The 21,441-nt window shown below is 41.5% G+C and overlaps 1 protein-coding gene across 1 annotated transcript; it reads left to right on the top strand.

The window, feature by feature from the left end:
* The first annotated feature begins 281 nt into the window (after positions 1–281).
* On the top strand, positions 282–20,724 carry mindy3 (MINDY lysine 48 deubiquitinase 3). The gene is made up of 16 exons (XM_062422398.1): positions 282–357; positions 832–1,166; positions 1,502–1,581; positions 1,886–1,946; positions 2,055–2,267; positions 2,465–2,516; positions 3,233–3,347; positions 3,609–3,682; positions 3,842–3,921; positions 4,134–4,204; positions 5,145–5,225; positions 13,448–13,520; positions 15,593–15,665; positions 17,813–17,900; positions 18,777–18,848; positions 19,614–20,724. Exons 2-16 carry the CDS (start codon positions 1,073–1,075, stop codon positions 19,761–19,763), a joined length of 1,377 nt encoding a protein of 458 aa, XP_062278382.1. The 5' UTR covers positions 282–357; positions 832–1,072; the 3' UTR covers positions 19,764–20,724.
* Positions 20,725–21,441: the final 717 nt, after the last annotated feature.

The following is a 21,441-nucleotide window of genomic DNA, read 5'->3' as shown; positions in this document are numbered from 1 at the left end:
TCTACCCCTGTAGACACCCAAAACTTCCATAATTGTTTGAATTTCTCCGTGGGACTGATAGTTTAAGGCGGGATTTAAACTTATTGAACGGGTCTCTGTCTGGAGGAGGGAGCTCAATATGATTGACAAGCCTGTGCACCAATGATGCAGCGCGTTGAAAATGTACCCCTTGACGCACCTGGAACTTTCTGGATTTCAACCAATGAGCAGGCACGTCAAATGTACGCACACACAGGTTTTTGTTTTTTTTATCACCATTCTGTTGTAAATAAACGGATGACAGACGCTGGGGATAGTGAAATTGCCACCAAAATATATAATCAACACGGAATCTCTTTACTCGACTGTGAATACAAGGTAATTAAGATTTAACGATATCTAATTAATGACAAACTGAATGAAGTCGTGTAACAACTATCGGCACCGCTGTAAGTGTGGGAAGCAGTTGAATGGCAAAGCAATGAAAGATTAGCCGCTACTACTAGTAATGCTAATGCTATCTGCTGACATTATCAAGCCAACTCAGCTGTGTAAAACTTGCCGTTATCTTTCTCACATTAAATCATGTGACATGGCAACATAAGTAATAGCTAACTGCTATCTCATTGCTTGTGCTTTTATCGCTAACTGTCCGTTGTAACCATTGACATTAACGTAGCTATTAGCTTTCTAGCTTTTAAAATAATGTAGCTACTACATACATTCATGTATACACTAGTGTTGTATCGCACTACTGTGTCTATAACTATGCAGTAAAGTAATATGTGCAGAAAACTTGGTTCCCATATAAATGGGAAGCTTAACGCCTGTTTCTTTCCCATCAATTGGCAGGCTGCTATAGCTACGTTGATGTCATTCCTACCAGCCAATTTCCTGCCAGCTACTAAACGAAGACTGTGTCGTTCCACACAGGTAGCTTGTGGCCAATGCCACAGGCTCTACCTGCGGAGAGAGGTGGGCTGTCAACCACGGAAAGAGCTAGCAAGTTGGTCTCAACAGACCTCATTTATCCCCACGTGGCTGTTGAACTGTAGAGGAGGTGCCTGTGGTTTTCCCAGCAGCGAGAGTGGTCATGTCAGAGTTAAATAAAGAGGTGGTGAATCTGGTTTGGGGGAGACCCTCCAGTGGAGGAGTGTCTGCCTCCATCTTCCGAAGATGGACACAAGGTATGATGCTTAGTTTCACACTGATTATGATTGGTAGGTCATTTATTTCAAAGTGTTATGCATCAAAAGGTGCTCAGCCTGCATGGGCTTACAAGACACTACACACAGAACAAACAAATGCAATAACATAATGAGTGCGAAAGAATGAATATAATACATCTACTTAAGTGTCAAATTAATTATGAACACAATCCTGCTCCTTAGACATTACAGCCATAAAACATTTTTTTAATCATATCTGGGGCACAGATTGTGCCTTTTAACACATCAAGCATAAAGCACACTCATGCTGTTGGTAAGAAAAAAAACAGTTGTTATTTCTTTTGTTCATGCAGGGTTTGTCTTCAGTGAGAATGAGCACACTGCACTGGAGCAATTTGAAGGAGGGCCATGTGCTGTCATTGCACCTGTGCAGGTATGGTCCTGTTCAGTTTCTGTGCAGTAGTATGAGGGCCCAGTCTCATTGTACACCATATTGCGTAAGCACTGACCCCTCACTCTCTACATGCTCAGTGAGTGGAAGTGCTTAAAATGTTGTTGTGGGGAATGAACAGTTTTGTCCACAACACTGTAGTCTTACAGAAGTATCCACACTTTCCAATCGCGTCATGCAGTATCTGAGGGAAGGCATTAGATTCTGTGTACAAGTGACAGTAGCATATTGCACCATGGACTGTTTTGTTGCCAATTTTGAAGGCTGATTATGTGTTTCTTTGCAGGCTTTCCTCTTAAAGACCATTCTGTTTAATAGAGAAAGTTCCAACTGGAGACACATTTCAGGTAGATTGTTAACAAAACAATTCAAGCCATTTTTTTTTTTTTTTGCAATTATTTTATATAATTGCATGACTCATTGAATAATGCTTGTGTTATGTTTGTGCCTGTCAGAGGAGGAGCAGAAAACAGCACTGTGTTCCACGCTGAGTGAAATTCTGGAGTCTGCCTGTTCCAACCCCTCCACAGGGTTCTGCCTGGTGTCCTGGGCCAAGGGACAGAACCCACATACTAGCACACATACTACCACGCAGACAAAGCCACAGTCGCAAACACAGGACTTGCCAGAGCCAGAGAGCAGCCAGCCACCACAGGAGCAGCAACCCAGTGAGTCCTACGTCTGTCACATTCCCATGCAAGATGTACATTCAGAATAACAGTGCACAAACATAAATACTCCCTTATTCACGCAAGCATTTACAATTAATCACAAAAATAGTAACTCTCATAATCATTATACAGTATGGATGTTTTGCTGTGTCATGCTTTAATACTACAGTATATGTCTGTGTTCTGGTGCTTAGCTGCTTTGGCTGCTGAGGACCTTGGCTTTGAACGATTTCACAGTGTTCTCCAGTAAGTGACACTTAGTATTCTCACCACGGCTAACACCTTGCATCTTTATAGTCAAGACTGTCACTTCTTACCACACATAATCTTGGTATTAAGTAACACTGTGGTTCTGGGAGGATTGAGACTTCTCAAATCCTCGTTTTACAATTGCCAATATGCAGTATTGATATAGAGAGCTACATATTTCAGCCAAGGGAGGGGCAGTTTTGATTAATCTATTCTGCAAGAATTGGCTTTCACATTGAATTAGCTATTTCACTCGGCTCACACGTTGCAGACTCAGCACGTTCATTGATTGCCTCATAAAAAAAAATTCCTCTCACTACCTTTCTCACACAAATACTGTCTGTCACACACACACACAAGCTAAATAAATGCAAGACTGCATTTGCCAGAAGCATGCTGGCAGCCGAGACCACAGTCAGCAAAAAGCAGTGCTGACTCATGTCGAAGAAGTGCATGCTAACTAATACAAACAACTTCACTAGCAAGCTTTCCATGTTGGAGCAAAAGACGGTGGCGGCTCCAAACTGACAAGATTAGATTCAACGTTGTTCTCTGATGTCTTAATTTATTTCTGCCCTATTGTGAGTTAACTTTCTCAACCCGGCATGAATGCAGTTAATACATTTGTATCATTGACTCTGACTTTCCAAAACCCAGCAAATCTTTTGGCTTTTGAGTGCTTCATAAATCTTCCTGAAAATTTCCCCCTGCAGCAAGCGGACTGTTGGGTTAGTTTCTGATCTCAGAGAGGAGATGTTGTCTCTCTACCACACCTGGAGGGGGTGCTGTGGAGTCTTGCTTTTCCTCTACTCTGTCATCCTCACCAAGGTAAAATAAACAGTAAATAGATGCTTATAGACATATTAGGACTGTTTGGAAAGTAGGAGTTTGTTGTCTCTCCACATGTTTTGAATAATTTTAATGAAGTGCCACTTCTTTTTCTTAAACTGGAAATACAATTCTCCTTCTATTAATTAGTTTTTAATCGTGTTGTTGTATCATTTTAAGTTACTTTCTTGTGTATGGTATCAATGTTGAGATATACAACAATGAAATTCAGACTTGTGTCTTCTGGTGCTATCTGTGCAGGGCATAGAAAATATAAGAAATGAGATCCAAGACACAATGGAGCCTCTCATAGATCCTGTGCATGGCCATGGCAGGTACCAAAACACCTTTTCACCTTTTGTATACATGAGTTATACTGACACAGGGAGTTCTACATTATTGCAAGGTCTCTTTTTCTATGCTAAAGTCTACAGGTTATCTTGGTATTTTATCTGCAATTCCTTTTATACTCTCGCTCTATTTATATTTTGCAGTCAGAGCCTGGTGAACCTCCTTGTAACTGGCCACGCTGTTTCTAATGTCTGGGACGGAGACAGGGAGTGCTCTGGCATGAGTAAGACCTCCATGAAATGATTGCATACACACATGCAAATCAAGCTCACTGAACGGACACATGCACACTTATGACACTCAATTTTCTAGCCCAAGATCTGAATCATTTCCACCAGAGGGCAATAATTCTTAGATCCCACAGGATTGCACAAAAGTACAAATTAGAACCAGTTTTGGATGACTTAACTAATTGGGGGTTTTTTTGTCTTGCAGAACTCCATGGTATTCATAAACAGGCATCAGTTGGCTTCCTCACACTTATGGAATCACTACGCTACTGCAAGGTACAGACAGTATACACACAGTCTTCCCTGACATAATGCAAAAGTACAAATATATAGTTGCCCATGGTAAATGTGTAGCTGATTTGTGGATTTCTGTTGTTTTGATGAATACTGACCATGAATTGAGATGGACACCCACTGTGTAAAATGAGAGAGTGCCAGGAATACAAATAAACAAAGATATGCTCACTGTAACTTGCGACTTTGAGATGTGGGACATTTTCAATATGTGAACTACAAACCTCACTATAAGCTCCCGTGTGAAAATATGTGTTTGGAAGGAACCGTCCCAACGGGCTGACTGCAGACCCCCCTCTCTTTCCCTCAGTGCCTTGAACACATTTATTAAAAATGGATCACAAGAGATTTAAAAATACATGTGAAGTGACATTATTTAGTCATATTGCAAAACAGTAATCTTAGATATTTATTCACCATTGCCAATATAAGCAAACCAAAAACCTCTCAAGTCGAGACTTGAGGCATGCAGCTATAATAATTTAATAGCAAGGTTGTTGCCAATGTGACAAGAGGGCTGTTAAGAGTAATTTAAGAGACCAATTTGTATCACAGTAGGGAAGAGTTGCTCATATGTGCACTGTATGATGAGTTATTTGGTTATGCTGTGAAAATCAAGAACTTCCAGCTGGATGTGATGCTGCAGTTAAGAAGAACAAGTGAACAATTAGAGACACAGCAAGTGAAAATGAGGTGTGTCTTAGAATTTGTAATACACATTTCATTACACAGACCTATTTGTTAAGGGCCCATAGAAGTGCTCTTCACATATTGTGATATGACATCTCTTCAAATGTGGGTAGACTCCATGCACTTGTGTCAAACTGTAATCATTTTCTGATTAACAATGGAAATGACTGAAAATAGACATTCATTTGTTACGCATTCCTTTTCTTTTTGTGTGTGTGTGTGCGTGTTTCAGGTCGGGGCATTCCTTAAGTCTCCAAAGTTCCCTATTTGGATCCTTGGCAGTGAAACTCACCTCTCTGTTTTTTTCACCAAGGCAAGTTTACTACACTCATCCATAAGCGAGGAAACACATATTTCACACAGAGAGACACACAGTGTGTAATGTAAGCCAGTCTCCTCAGCAGGTTAGAAAAACCAAAATATGGAATGTGCTTAACAGATTGAATATAGTGCAGGTCAGATATCAATGTGGGGGATAAAGGGGGGCAGAAAGGGAGGCGAGGGATAAATGAGCACAGGAGATAGTCATATATGGCCAGTGCTGTTTCTTGGCTTTCTACCTTTCCAGCATTAAGAAAAAAAGAAACTTAACAAGTGCAGGCATACACACTTTTTCTCATGCACACACCCTCACAAAACCACTAATCTTAATTTAATCAACCATCTGTGATAAACTAAACGGTTTGTTGTACATGATGTATTGCCATGATATAAACTGCTGAATTTAGATTCCAACAAGAGCGTCCAAAGTAAAGTTTTGTCTGCCCTCACTGTTAGGTTAAAGAATAACTTCTGTAGTAGAGGAATAGCAACAAAAAGAAGAAATGTTCATACTAAAAACACTATAACTCTGGAAGATACCCATTTAATTTGTCAAACTGAAAAAGGTGAAGCATCGTATCAACTTCCTGGGACCTTGGAACCAATTGTTGCACAGAAATAGGACATTACATTAAAATCACTGCTGAGATGGATGTCTTTGTAGCATGGGCAGGAGGATTGTTTAAAACAACTCATAACACTTTGAGTTCATGGCATGTTAGTATTGTTTAACATAGACTTTAAAAATATGTGAACCTGTCCTTTAATTGCAACAAAATTGATCAACATTTTTCTTGTTCTGGCACTTGTTCATAAGAACATTTTTTGTTGTACAAAAAAATACCAGAAACCCAAGAGCCTCAGAAACAGCACTCAGGGACTACATCAGGAACTACAAGTTCTTGTTCATGTTTGGCTTTCCACTTCATCTTAAGAAATTATAGAATTAGGTAAATTAAACTAATAACACATTTGAAAGCAAAGGCTTGGGTTTGGACATCATTTTGCATGCAACAAAAAAACTGTGACTGACATTTGAAAAAAATGTTGGATAGGAGATGTTGAGAAGTGAAAAGAGAGATTATAAATGCCAGAAGGGCAAGACATTTGTCTCTAAGTAGTGAGGAGCTTTGTGTTTTTCGAGTTATTTCTCTACTTAAGTACTTAACCACACTGACAACAAATGGCCTGCTTAAGAGTTGGTTCTGTTTCACTCACTCATCTAATCTCGGCTTTGTTGACTAGTCTGGAATTTGGCTACACGGCTGAGCCATCAGAAAGTTTCATTCCTGAGCAGGTAGTTTTGTGGCAGGAACTACAGTCCAGGAAACTGCTTGTACTGCAACAACTGATGTATACACTTATGCACACACAGGGCTATGGCACACGGTATAGATTGCACACGCCCTTACTGAGGTCAGCCCTGTGGTTCCAACTTTAATGAAACTTTGGCATTTGAGTAAAATGATTGAATCATCAGATCTCAGGTTGTATAAGTATGGATGTGTGCACACTTGCACTCAAACAAGCATGTTTATCATCTCTATCAGTGAACATGTAACTTGATACGTTGCCTTAGCTTGTTTATTAAAGCTAGCAGGTTTAGTTGTAGCAAATCAATTCTCCTTGCTGTTGGGAAAATGGCACCAGAAAGGCAGACAGTCATCTCCATCATCATTGCCACACCCTTATTACACCATTGATTAAAAGCTCAGTTACAGGCATGAAGCTCAAGCCTGCCAGGCGAGTGGATCGTATGTTGGCTCAATGATGACCCAAAGTCGTCATGCATGCACTGATGACTTACCGATTGCTACAACTCCCCCGGCACTAGTGACATGTTCACATATACACACACCACAGTCTGACTCTTACACACACATTCCAGCGCAGGGAACCTAATACTGATTAGCATTAGCGTTGTGTGTGTGTGTGTGTGTGTGTGTGTGTGTGTGTGTGTGTGTGTGTGTGTGTGTGTGTGTGTGTGTGTGTGTGTGTGTGTGTGTGTGTGTGTGTGTGTGTGTGTGTGTGTGTGTGTGTGTGTGTGTGTGTGTGTGTGTGTGTGTGTGTGTGTGTGTTTGGCTTCAGGTGGATGGCTTCCTGTAGGGAATGTGATGCCAGAGTTCCCATCTGGATCCATTTGTCCCGCTGGAGACTGACAACACACTTGAACACACACACGTGTATATATATATATATATATATATATATAGCATAAGCCATGTTGTACATGGCTTATGGCTTATGCTACTCTGTGCTGGCAGGCATGGGCTCTACAACTATGAGCCCAAGCTGAAGGGGGCACTCTGTTTGTAAACCTCACTCGGTGTGACCCTGTCCTCCTTGACAGCAAATCTATGTTTAGAGCTAATTTGAAGCACACTGAGATTTCCCAGGCTTTGTGATACAAAAATACGCATTATCTGGTAATGTAGCTTTAAGCTCCGATATAGAGCCATCCCCACAAAAGCAGAAAACTTGATCCCTGCCTCTGATGTGTCAGTGGCTCCTTCTGTCTGCCATTGGGGACGGGTGTGTATTCCCCCGGGTTACTGTCAGTGTGTGACTGTGGCTTTCAGACCATCAGCTTAATAGCATTAGTGTTTTTATCTAATCTACCTACACAAAGGCCATTCCCCACACTCTGTCGTGTGTGTGTGTGTGTGTGTGTGTGTGTGTGTGTGTGTGTGTGTGTGTGTGTGTGTGTGTGTGTGTGTGTGTGTGTGTGTGTGTGTGTGTGTGTGTGTGTGTGTGTGTGTGTGTGTGTGTGTGTGTGTGTGTGTGTGTGTGTGTAATGGGATCTGTTTTTGGACAAGAGTTTCTGAGACACCAGAGGAGGGAGAGAAAGGAAGAAAGACGATGAAGAAAGAAGAGGGATGGGTGATGGATGAAACATATCATGCAAAATTGTTTAAAAAGGGATTCTTTCTTCTTTCCTTTTACTCTTCTTGTCTTTGAAGTAACTATCCACTCAGTGCACGGTGGAGCTGTTGTCCAAGTAAAGCTTTCCCCAGCGCACCTCAACCAACTTCTTCAGATGATTGGTCCCCCATGAGAAGGAAGAGGGAAGAAAGGAAGTAGAGAGGAAGGATGCACTTTAAAGAGCAGTGCAGCAGTCACTCAGGAAAGGGGGGTAGTGGAGTGGTGATCCTCTGGTGACATTTCTCATCACTCTTTTCTGCTTTCGCTGAGTGATGAGGTTCACAGCCTGTATCTGCCCTTCTCATGGGAGTTACATGTGTGTTTTTGTGAGTGTGTGTGTGTACAGTAGTTGTGTTCTGGGTCAGTGATTTACTAGGAGAGAGAGCAGCCTCTGTGGCGCTCTGTGTCCCTGAAGACTCTGCTTCTATCTGTTCAGACATACACTCACACACACTAATGTCCTTCAAGGATTTGTAAAGGCAGGGACATGTAACACAAGTGTGGAGATACCGTTAATGTAGGTCAGTTTAACTCCGAGGCTTTATTGGGATACCACAGAAAATGTACAGTGCTGTCATCAGGAACTGGCAATATGGGTGAAATCATTATCACAATATTAAAAGATTTTCTGATATACGCAAAACAGCAAATGACCTTTTTTTCCCTGGTATGCATTACTTAACAGATCCAACTCTTTGTGTATAAAACAGTTATTAACAGTCAGAATCTTTACAGTTGAGAAAAACATGTGTGAAACCATAACAAGATTATAGATTATATCATATTAAAAGTCAAAGAACAATAATATTCAATTAATGGAATTGATTAAGAGCCAAAGAACAATTAGCTGTAAGGTAGTGGGAGAAGGACAAAGAAAAACAAATTTGAATATCATGAAAAGATGAAAGAATAATAGTACAAAGGAGAAAGCAGAATTAATGATAATGATAAAATGACAAAACAACAAAGAGACTAGAAAACATGATCAAAATTTTGCCCTTTCTGTTAAATAGGATTACTTTCTGGTTTTAGTATGATCACAGGGTGCGGGCCACATACTAACACAAAATAACAAAGCGGTGTACATTAACAGTCATTAATAATCCTTGACAGGTCAGACCAAGGGCCATTGTAGAAAGATGAAAGGCTGTCTGTGTCAGTGTGTGTGTGCTGCGTTATTCTACCTTTTCCCCTGTGTGTTGTTTTCCGTTAAAGGACCCATCATTACGCTATATAACTATTCTCTGGTGTTTCCTCTCTTTTCTGTTGAGACAGTCTTTCTCATCCAAGACAGCTCCATAAATCACTACTTTGTTCCATCTGTCACACCTGAAACACACACACACACGCACACACACACACACGCACACGCACACATACACAAACATACAGTAGATCCTGCACGCACTGCTTTATACAGAGAGAAAGATAGGTTTTCCATTGTTTTCTGTACTTGTAATCGCTTGGAAAGCAGGCTAGTTAAGGTGAACAAGACAAACACACATACACACTACATAACGAGCCACATACACAGAGTCCCCCCTCAGCCTGTCATGTAGTGAGGCTGCCAGTGCCTGCTAGGAACAAGGCAGGAGACACTGTCCGAGACCTCTGCTTTGTTGACTTGAAACCGATCCCTTCAGACTCACTCTGTGGCCACTCAGAGCCTCTCAGTGCATACAAAAGCTCTTTGGGTGGACCGGAGGGGCAAGAAAGAGTAACTCTAGTAAAGTACACCTACCTGTCCTTCCTGAAGTAGCTACCTGCATGTGGAGATAAAGGATGAAAAGACGAAGGAAGAAAGGAAGGAAAAAGTCAAGGGTGGGAGGGGAGGAAATACTCCAAAACTGAAGTACCTACTTAGCGCAAGAAAAGGCAGGTAAAGAGCGGTGAAACTGGACAGGAAAGACATGGCAAAAAGGCCTCTACAGGGTAGAGTTTATGCTCTAAGTGAGCTATTCGGTCTACCAGAGAGAGAGCAACAGATGGGGAAAACATGAGAATCACACAAACTTATACTTTAAAGTGCATACAGTACAGTCTCATTTTATCTTGTGTTAAGGGACAAGTTTGGATATGTCAGTCGTCCTGACTCGACCAAAAAGAAACAAACACACACCCGTTGCTTCTTTTCGGTTATTTGATAGTGCTGGCTGTTTAACAAGACATGTTTTCATTAAATGTTTTCTGGTTTTGCTCAGAGCAAATGTTCTGCAGTACTTGTGTTTGTAAGTTCTTGTGTGTGTGTGTGTGTGTGTGTGTGTGTGTGTGTGTGTGTGTGTGTGTGTGTGTGTGTGTGTGTGTGTGTGTGTGTGTGTGTGTGTGTGTGTGTGTGTGTGTGTGTGTGTGTGTGTGTGTGTGTGTGTGTGTGTGTGTGTGTGTGTGTGTGTGTGTGTGTGTGTGTGAGTGAGAGACTTTCTTCCTATGTTGAGTAGCTTGCTGTTGCTCTGTTAAGGGGGTCAGAGGTTTGTGCAAAAAGTTGGACTGTGGGGATTGGAATGCGCTCCTTGATTTCATAAGACACACTTATTTACACACACACATACAGAGATGCACTGACGCCAGGTCTTTGTGTGTGTGACTGTATCCCTACATGAAGATGCATGTTTGCACTGAATATTGTCTGTCTCTCTAGTATAAGAAAATTATTACACAAATTCTGTCTCTCACACTGACTCGGACACAAACGCACACACAACATAGTAACACAATAGTATTTAAAGAAAAGACAAACACACCACTCACACAGCTTCCCTGCGGAGTATGTTAGCTCCATGACATGTTTTCCAACTCAGCAGCATCTTCCTCAGGCCTCTAATAAAACACAGATCAAAGACAACCAAGCAGATCTGTCATCACACACACACATAATCACATAATCTCTGCTTGCAATTATGTTGGCCTCTGTGCATGTTCTGACGCCCTCATGAGTCATTATCATTTCTATTCTTCGCTATGTGCTTGTTTGCTTCATATTAGCATGTATATACTAGCTGTAATGGTAGATTTTGCTTTGTCTCCTAATGATCACTTATGGTGTAGTGTTCACAACCTGTAACAATGGTACTACCAGGTGATTTACACAGAATGGGTCCATCCTGCCCTAAAAGATAATAAACTGTAACTGGACAAGACTCACTGGACTTTGGGATTGTATATGGCAGCCTAAAAATTAATTAAACGTCTAATCACTTTTGGAAGAGACATATTTTCTTAGTACTAATGTAAGGCAGAATTACAGTTAATCAAAACAGTTCATGTTTCAAAACACATTCTTCACTGTTAATCCTACATTTATTAACTGTTTTAAGACTCTCATGGAGTCGACTGCCATGGAACGTTTTTCAGCACCTTTTTCCTCCCAGGACAGCAAAATGACCCTTGTCCACCCCTACAAGTGAAACACAGGCATATGTAGCAAATGACGAATCTACCGTCAGATTTATGGAGCCTGTAATGTTAACACATCAGGACCCTGCTATACTCTGTGTGACAGAACAGTTCTTGAGCGTGTGTGAGCCGCTCTGTGCCTGTTTTTCTTAGCATCTGAAGAGCCGGCAGCTGGGAGTCATCTCTTCTCATCATGTCTCCCTGAACCCCACTCTCCCTCTCTCCTCTCTCCCTGTGTAAGCCCCAAGTACAGTAATAAGTGGACCGTGAAACCCTAGCAGCCTGCGTGGATCTGAGGCTCAAGCTTTAATAAAGGCCAGCTAAAGGAGATGAGCAGGGTCCATTTGCTCTCCAAAAACATTGTGTGTTTGTCCAGCACTTCGTTGTCATAAATACACTCCCTCCCTCACTTGTATGGAGGAACAGAGATAACTTTGCATGAGTGTGTATGTGTGCTTAAGGCTGAAAAGCCACCCTCTCGAGATAAATCTCATTTCATCCTCTCTTGAAAAAATATCCCCTCTTTTCTCTGAGGTTTTTTTCTTACACTTCTTTAAAGTTGCTGTCATTTGAAATATTTTCAAGGAACACTGACACTTACCCTTGCACTTTTTATTATTGTTGTTTTTTTTGCAACATTGCTTATCAGAAACTAATGCTTATTCAACTTACTGTAAGCTTTGGACAAGATTAAAGAGATCAGATAATGATTCAAATCTAAAATAAGATTGGGCGTGAGAAGACGTTTTTATCAAATTATGTTTCACAAGTCCCTGGATTTCAAGTGTTAACAGTTACTATGCTTAAAACGAACTTGGTTGTTGAACGTGTTGTCCAACCACATCTGAATGCAATTGGAAAGCTTGCCCTCCTTATCTCTCAGAGAGCTCTGTGTCTTAGTTGTCTCAACACAATTAATGCTAGAAACGGGGATAAGCACACAGTCTCTCGTCGTTGGCGTTCATTATGTTCAGCTTATGAAAAATTACTTAAGAGCTGAAAAAAGGAAATTTGAGAAAGAACTTCAAATCCTGCCTTCTTTCTTGCCTTTATAGACCTGCTCATTGAAGTTGAAGTATGCTTGTCAGATAGTTGCAAAAATTGTCAGACCAAGCCCCCCCTCCAAATTCCAGCATTGGAAAGGTGTTAGCAGAGGTTTGCGGTTTCACAATATGACAAGCACTTTGTTTGCTGTACACTAAGGACCTTAGTGTGGCGCCAATAAGGAATTGTTCAGCTAATCAGTATATACTGAACTGTACATTGTAAGCCAAGTAATAAAGGGCATCACCCTCATGTAGATGCAGACTCCCTCGTTTCTGCTCACCCTGCCAACATTGCTCTCTCTAAACTTCACCAACAAACACTGTAGATCTTGTCATAAATCATGGGGTGTATATGTAAGACTTGATTTCCTGATTGTGTGTTTGGAGTGAAAACAAGCCGTCTTTGGAGTGAAAACAAGCCGTCTAACTTTATCAGAAAATCAGTTAATATCAGTTACCCATTGGGTAATGGACTCCAGTGATTGCACTGGCCCCTGAGATTACAGTCACACACACACATAGATGCACAGTCAACATTAACAATACTTGCTAAGCCTTGACAAGAGCACTCACAATCTGTTAGTTGTGAGTAGATGTAAAAGATTGTTTAGTCGCGTCACCCTGAACTCCGCTATTCTAAATTCTCTACAATGTGGTCTGATTCTTCTGCTCCTCAATACTCTGTTCTCTGTCTACAATCTTCTCTGTCTCTTTATTTTAGTCACAAATCTATATTTGGTTAAATTTGGGTCAAACCCCTTCATCTTGTCATGCACAATATCACCTTACACTCTTTTCTTCTTTTTTTCCTCCTTTTGTGTCTCTGTATCTCCCTATCTTGGCTGTCTTTTTATAGGAGATGTCCCTGGTAGGTCCAGAGTCTCCATCAGAACAGGCAAGGAGGGTCTTCCAGTCATTTGATCCTGAAGGTATTTGTTGGTGTTTGTATCCTATACTTATATTGTTTACATAATTATTATTGTGCCAATGACTTTCATCTCCCGCCCCTCATGCCCTGCACACTTGCTTTTAATGGTCATTATACTTTATTTGCTCATTAATATACCAACTATACAAAAATCCTGGCGCACAGATTCACTTTAAATAATTCAAACTTTAATTCTAACAAGGCTACACCCACAATATCCTGTCCCTGTTGTCTTTCTGGTCCCTTCTTCCTGGTCGAGCAGATGCATTTATAACCTCCACTGGCCTCCTCGCCTCTTCTTTCTTCCTCGTTTTTCCGTTATTTTTCTTCTACAGGCGGAACGAAGGCCTGTTTCTCCACTCGCATGTCCACTGTTGTTGTTTAGGTTGGTGAGATCAGCTCCTCATACAGCTGAGTCAACCATACCGCTCCTTCGCTCATCGTTTTCCTAAACCTAATTTTTTTTCATGTCACTTCCAGGAGACTAGGGGAAAGGCGAGGGGAAGGACACAGAGAGTGACACAATGACAATAGAATGATTACTATAGCTGAAAGTCAGAGTTTTAATCTGCAGTTTTCATTTATGTAGCCTCAAGATTATAGTATGGGATGTTGGTTTGTTCAAAGCACATAGGAAAAAGATTTGAAATCAAACAATCTGTTTGATTTCCATCTGTTGTGTAATGTTTTTCTCCTGCTGTGGAGACAAGAGAAGAGAGAAGAGGGAGAGTTGTCGGGAGTCACACTACACACTATCAACACTTAGAGCAAGCCATGTTGCAAGAGTGTTCAGCTTGAGGACCTGACTAAATGGCTCGTACCTTTTAATGTTTATATGAAGTGAAGTGCACTGTTCTCTTTTGCCATAAACATTATTTGTTATCTGGCTTGTAGGAAAAACATGCAAATTTGTAGAGATCTGTACATGTGATGCGATGCAATGTTACAGGGAAATAAATCCTGCCAGTTGAAAGCAGTCTTGCTCCAGCCACTTTGTCAACAAATATGTAAACATAACTAAATGACAAACTGTCTGTCACCTCCCCGCCTTGTTCTTCATCTGTCTTCCTTTTGCACAAAATCCAGCTTTGCATGTTCTCATCTGTCAAGACATCCTGCACACCATATGGTCTTTTTCTCACACACAAACACATGCATCAACTAGGTGTACCCATAGATTTAAATGCATATGTACAGTATACACACATGCAAGGGGGATGTACTTGACATACATGCATGACACATACACACTCACACACTGTAGTTTATACACACATGCCCTAGTAAAGCAGCACAGTTGAGTGCTGTGTAAAAGGGCCATAAATCTGTCTGTGTCACATGTAGAGTCAGCACAGCTCTCGGTGTTGTGGAAAAAGGGCGCCAGGCACAGTCACACACACTGCAGTGAATCACTCCAGACATACGCCCTGTGCAACCCACTGTCTCAGCATGTTCCTTAATATTCAGTGTTTGTCATTGTCCCTGTGTAGTGTCTGCCACACTGTCTCTGCTTGTCGTCAAACCATCACTTGTCATGGAGAGAGAATAACATCTGGCACTGAATAAGTGAGATTGAGTTGCCCAAGATCGAACAACCGGAACACTTGTCTGTTAATCTTCTTCACAACATGCTGGAGGTTTATGTATGATTCTAAACAACAGGCCACACAGGCTCACATGGGAACGTTTAAACGAGACGCTTACTGAACATGCATGGACACACAAGGGCAAAAAGCACATGTTAGTGTTTAAATCTTCTCTTCTTCTCAGGTAAAGCAATCATCATGGCTGTGGAATGTAGGTCAGAGAGAAAGGACAAGATGTGTGTGTGTGTGTTGTTTGGATTCTATTGAGTCAGATGAATTCATTCCCTAGGGCCCGTAATGTCAAAAAGTGCTTTTGCCATATGTATGTAGGTGAAGGCTTCCCCTGATTTTGGCTCTTTTTCTAAAATGTCCTTATTTTATGTTTTGTTCAGAGTCAGCCAGTGCATCGCTCTCTTTTAATGTCTCACTCTATCTCTCTTTCTGTCTCTCTGTCTCTCTCTCTCTGTCTCTCTGTCTTTCTCTACAGATAATGGCTTCATCCCAGAGTCTCTACTGGAGGACGTGATGAAAGCCCTTGACCTTGTCTCGGAACCTGAGTAGTAAGTGCTTGCATGTCCAAGGCTTTGTGCCTTCTAATGTGTGTGTGTCTGTGTGTGTCTGTGTCTGTGTAGCACCTGTAGAGCCTCTAAAGTTTTAAGTCCTAAGTCACGGCCAGGCCAGGTCAGCAGCCCTGTGCTCATGTTTCACTACCAGGCTTCTATAAAGTAAGACCAGAGAGAGCCCGCTATAAAAGTGCAGGAAGAAAGAAAGAGCGAAAAGAAAGACAGTCAGAAACAGAGGCTTAGAGGGGAGATCATTAACGGCAGGAAGAAAGGCCGAGAGAGGGAGGAAACACTTTAAAGAACCGCTTCAAACAGAAGCACGTTCTCATCTGACGAACAGTAAGCTCTAATGCTGTAGCCGTGGGCCCAGCCACGTTACTGGACCCACTGATCTGCTCTGCAGACCCCCAGATGGTCGATGCATCACAACACAACAGAGCATTCTGGGGAGACTCCCAATGCAAACAGCGTCATTCCTTACCACACAACAAGAAAGTTATAGCAGGGATTCCACTGTGTGAAAAAAGTAGCATGATCTTTAGTGCTCCAGGGCAATTTTTGGGGAGGGAGCCCTCCAAGGTTTACTTGCCAAATGGAAAACTACCCACATTTATTGCTTGGCACATGATAATTTCAGACCCTTCCTATGACAGTCAGCTGCTGCTACTTGTTGTGGACACTGTTCTCAGCAAAACCCAAGATATAGCTCCAAGCAATAAAAGTGTCACGATCATTTGCTTTGTAGTGTCTGGAATGGGGTTATACGTCGATAGATCTCAAAAAACATGTTTTCCTCATTATTGAGAGTTGCGTGTTAATTTAGTAGCAATGGTATGTTTATTCTTAATAACTGTTTTGAATTTGTGAAAATTAAATAATCTCTGTTGCATATCATCCAAACAAGAATTAATCAAAAACATCATGCACAACAAAGAGCACAACAAATATGTATTATTCCCATTTAATTCCCATAAAGTATCATAACTTTGTCCATAAAGTTCAAAATGTTACTCAATAATATTATGTTCAAATGATATGTGGTTCTTGTTTCTCTAGATGTGACAGAAACTTGTGTTGAAATATTGAAATTCCCAATTCGAAGCATATGTGTCATTGAAAATACTGATGACGGAAAGTGGTAAAGCATACTAGGGGTGGGAATCACCAGAGGCTCCACCATACGATATTATCACGATACTTGTGTCACGATACAATATTATTGCGATTTTAAATATATTGCGATATGCTGCAATATATTGCAATTCATTACCTTTTTTCACCTGCAAATTATGTCCCCAAAGGAAAAAAAACGTACATTTTCATTTGCAATTCCTATAATAAAAGAACGATACTTGGCGTCTGTGTATCGATACAATATTGCCATGCAAAATATCGCGATACTATGCTGTATCGATTTTTCCCCCCACCCCTTAAGCATACGTATAATCCAGTCCAGAAAAAAAAAACATCAGCTGACTGCATTACAACCCAAACAGGAGGATGGATTGGACACGAGGCACCATCGTCTCATGTCCAATCCAGTGGTAAATTGAGTCACATGCATTCATACATCCACATCCGCTCGTCCACATCAACAAGTAACCATTCATTTATGATAATAATGAGATATATTATTGATCCTGTGGAGATATTCCTCATGCATTCAGAGTGTTGCTCAGTTGATCTGTGTGTCATCCTGCAGCAAATGCTACTTGTAAATATCAATAGATGAAGCAACAATCATTCCCTTCTCACTCTGTGTCTGAGTATAAAACTTGCTTCTCTTCTTGCTCCCTTAAAAGGGCAATCTGACCAGATTTTTTTATCAGTTGAATAATAACACTGATCTAACGTGGAGGAATGTCTGGAAGGAGGTATATTTAGTTGCACCATGGTGTTCATGAAAATACACGCACTCACCCAAACATGCATCATAAGTCCACACTGAGTGATGAGGTCATTGTAAATCTGACTCTGGTTTCATACACAAAACATCACAGACTGTTATTTTGTGCCCTGCTGATGGTTACCTTCCTACCTCCCCTCTTTTTTTTTCTTTTTTTCTTTTTTTTAATCTCCCTGTTTGCGGATCCTATTTACTTCCCTCCTTATCTAACTATCTCTCTGTATCTGTTCCTGCTCAGTGTCAGTCTGGTGAAGAGTAAGCTGGATCCAGAGAGTTTGGGCATAATCCTCCTAGGCCCTTTTCTGTTGGAATTCTTCCCTGATCAGGTATGTGTGCAGAGGTGGATTTTCACATGAAAGATACACACTGTACAACAAATACCTTCCACCGGTCATATTATCCATATCACCATTAAAACATATGGAGAAAGAGTCGCATACACACACGAGTGACATTGCCATCTATTTACTAAGCTTATGTGGAGTGCTGTTTTAGTAAATCAAAGGTTTTTATGCCAAAAACATTCCTGCGGTGTCTCATGTTAAATCTATGTGCATACGTGTGTCTGTGTGTGTGTGTTCAACATCATATGACGTGACTTGCCGAGAAGCTTACAAAGAGGGGTAGGAAGCCTTTATGAGGCAGAGCAAGCAAGGAAGACTACTGAGAGAGAGATAGAGGGAACTGTGTTAAAGTGATCAGGGCTTTAGGGACTCACCAGAGGAATGGCCCCAAGCCGCAAAGAAATTATACTACCATTAGCCAACTGGACACACACACTCAGACACACGTGGGATTGAGTTGAGGGTTAGAGTTTCATATAGGCATATAAACACGAGAAGCTGTACACGCTCTCAGACAACACACCCAATTAGCATTCTGCACCTTAAAACCAAAGTCATGGGAAGTGTTTTGGCTCACTGTCATTATTCGGACGTTTTTGTAGCTTTGGCTGTTTTGCGGTAATTGGAGTTGGGCTTTGCTTCAATGCACAATCACACACACACACATTTAAATCTAACACGTGAGACTTAACATTAAGCTTTGCTTGCAAGCAGAGATGTGTTGGTTTGACTTTTCTGGTTCAAAAATGTTCTGCCTCTGTGGGTCTTAACCTCCAGCTCTGTGAGAACAATTTGCCCAGAGACTCTCCAACAACACTGCATGTTTTTCACTCTTCTTGCTCTCGGCCTATGTTTCAGGATTCAGGAATCCCAGACTCATTTCCCGTCTACCACTACAATGGACTTAAACAGTCCAACCACAACGAGAGGGTAAGACACTATTTACTATTCAGGTTTTTCATAGCAACTGACAGTCGCTGTCTCTCTCCCTATTGCTTCTTTTCCTGATATCATTAATATACACACACACACACACACACACACACACTCTCACAGTTTGAGTCAGCCGTCCACTCCAGAATAAACAGTAGCTATTGCGAGCCCAATAGCCTGTCCATCCATCCAAAAACCCTGGCTTAGTCTTCTATTTCTCCAAGTCATTTCCACACAGAGGCCACTGTCGGCAGCTGTACTGTGATAAATGGTCAAACACAGGCCTATTAAGCGGGCTTAGTTTGATGGATGATTGTCAGTGGATGTAGTTGGTGGCTGTGCACAAACCTGGTACTCAGGAATATCACTTTCTTCATCTGTCAACTTTGAGTAATCTGTAAAATACCTTTTTCCCATACTGCTACCTGAAATTGTAGGACTGGTAGCACATATGTGCCCACACAAAAGCTTACGCCTACACACACATATGCACATGGCAGCAAGGCGCCTATAAGGTTGTGATGGCAATTCCAGTCTCATAGTTTCTGATGGGAATAACAGACCTGACAAGAATTGACAGCAGTCCTCTGCAGATGGTGTGCGTGTGCGTGTGCGTGTGCGCGTGTGCGTGTGTGTGTGTTCTATACTTGCATGCATCCTACCCCAAGACCCCCTGAGAGGAATTGTCTAGATTTGTGTGCTTAGGTTACACAGTGTTCAGTGTGTATTGACCTAATTATGTGTGTGCGTGTGTGTTTTCAGGTAGAATATGTGGAAGGGACAGCTTTGGTGCTAGGTTTCGAGGACCCCATGGTTCGGACAGACGACACTCCAGTCAAGCGCTGCCTACAGACCAAGTGGCCCTACATTGAGCTGCTGTGGACCACCGATCGCTCCCCGTCTCTGAACTAGCACCAACAAGGTCCATGTGGTTGTGTTTGTTAATGCGGATGGACCACTGCTGACCCACCACACACCCCTCTGCACGCTGACCCCGAAAGGTCAGCAGGTTACAAAAGACTGAGACACAGATATACAATGGAGATGAATGAGAAAATCACAAATGCACACAAGAGACTGAGAGAAACACATTCATGGCCTAAACATACATGCCTAAGATCCATTCCTTCATTCCCACCCACATTCAGAAGAAATGCAAACCACACTCACCTTTACAGTTCATGCTATTGTCTGTTCACCATGGCTTATAATTTGACACACAGGATGTTTATGATGTTATTTAAAAAAGAAGAAACTGAATGACTGTTTATTTTTACAGCTCTGTGCAGACACCTCTGCAAATGTTTACCAGTAGACAGCTAGTTGCTGTTCAGAGAGCAAACTAGTTTGGTGTGTGTCACCAAATCACATGCTGAACCACATGTACAGCCAGTTGACTGTGAAACACTACTGTTAATACAGCTATAGGACTGTTTGAGGGAAAACCTACCAAAGCCTCCGACATATGAGAAAACACACACACACACACACACACACACACACACACACACACACACATACTGACACACACAGTGCTAAGCGTTTACAGCATAAAGGGACCAACCCAGGCGCAAAGAACTGGATCTCTGGACAGGAGGTATCTTCAGTGTTTTCATACAGATGTAAGTGTGCAAACTGGTTCAGGTGCTGTGTGTGTGTGTGCGCGCGTGTGCGTGTGTGCGCGCACTTCATGCACCACTCTAAGATGTTGGCCAAATGCTCATGTATTTATTATCACACTCAAAGGTTCTGGAATAAACACTCTTTTTTGTTCAAATGTTGGTGCTGTGTGTTTTAGTAGCTTTGTAATTGAAGACATCCTCCTATATGTGTGTGTTTGTCTCATAAATATGGTGTCCCGACCCCAACATCAGACGACCCCCGCTTGTCCTAAGTCTGCCTGGATCCCCTCATCGCTAAATCACACAGCAACTTATGTTTCATGTCTCCAGAGACTCTAAATCAGTACTTCACTAAATCTCAAAGACATTGATGGTGAGTTAAGTACCTCTCTGTAAACACACGTGAAGATAAGGATTGTATGTTCATGTTTGCTCATCACAAAGATTCATCAAAAGAAGACACATCTTCATCACAGCCCATACAGTTTCTACACTGGCTTTTATAAAGCATCCTAAAACACAGTGGCACCTCGGATATGTGACTACTGTTTTGTGGCAAGTGTAAGAGGAAAAGAACTTACCACTACCATACCAACATACCACTAAATACTTGGCCCTGATTTAGAATGTGGCCTGCAGTCCTTTGCTCAGCATTTATATATGTGTGTGTGTATGTAAGTATGTGTACACATACACATAAAGATAATGCTTGTTCCTCTCTGTATCTGTGCACAGGACTGCTGTAGTGTTGGCAGCTTGTGAGTCTAATGGATTTGTCTAATGGATACAGGATGCTGGGCTAACAGTCTGCTTAACGGCTTATTATGAGTTTGTAAAAAGAGCCAGGGAACATGGGCACAGTATATAAATTATAAAGTGTGTGTGTGTGAGAGAGAGAGATATAATCAATCTACAATGACTTGCAGAAAATATGTGATCACTACACTATGGCAGGCTGACAGGATGTA

The sequence above is a fragment of the Scomber scombrus genome, chromosome 7 (assembly GCF_963691925.1).
Source record: "Scomber scombrus chromosome 7, fScoSco1.1, whole genome shotgun sequence".
NCBI classification, from domain to species: Eukaryota; Metazoa; Chordata; class Actinopteri; order Scombriformes; family Scombridae; genus Scomber; species Scomber scombrus.
This window is presented reverse-complemented; position numbering and strand designations above follow the sequence as displayed.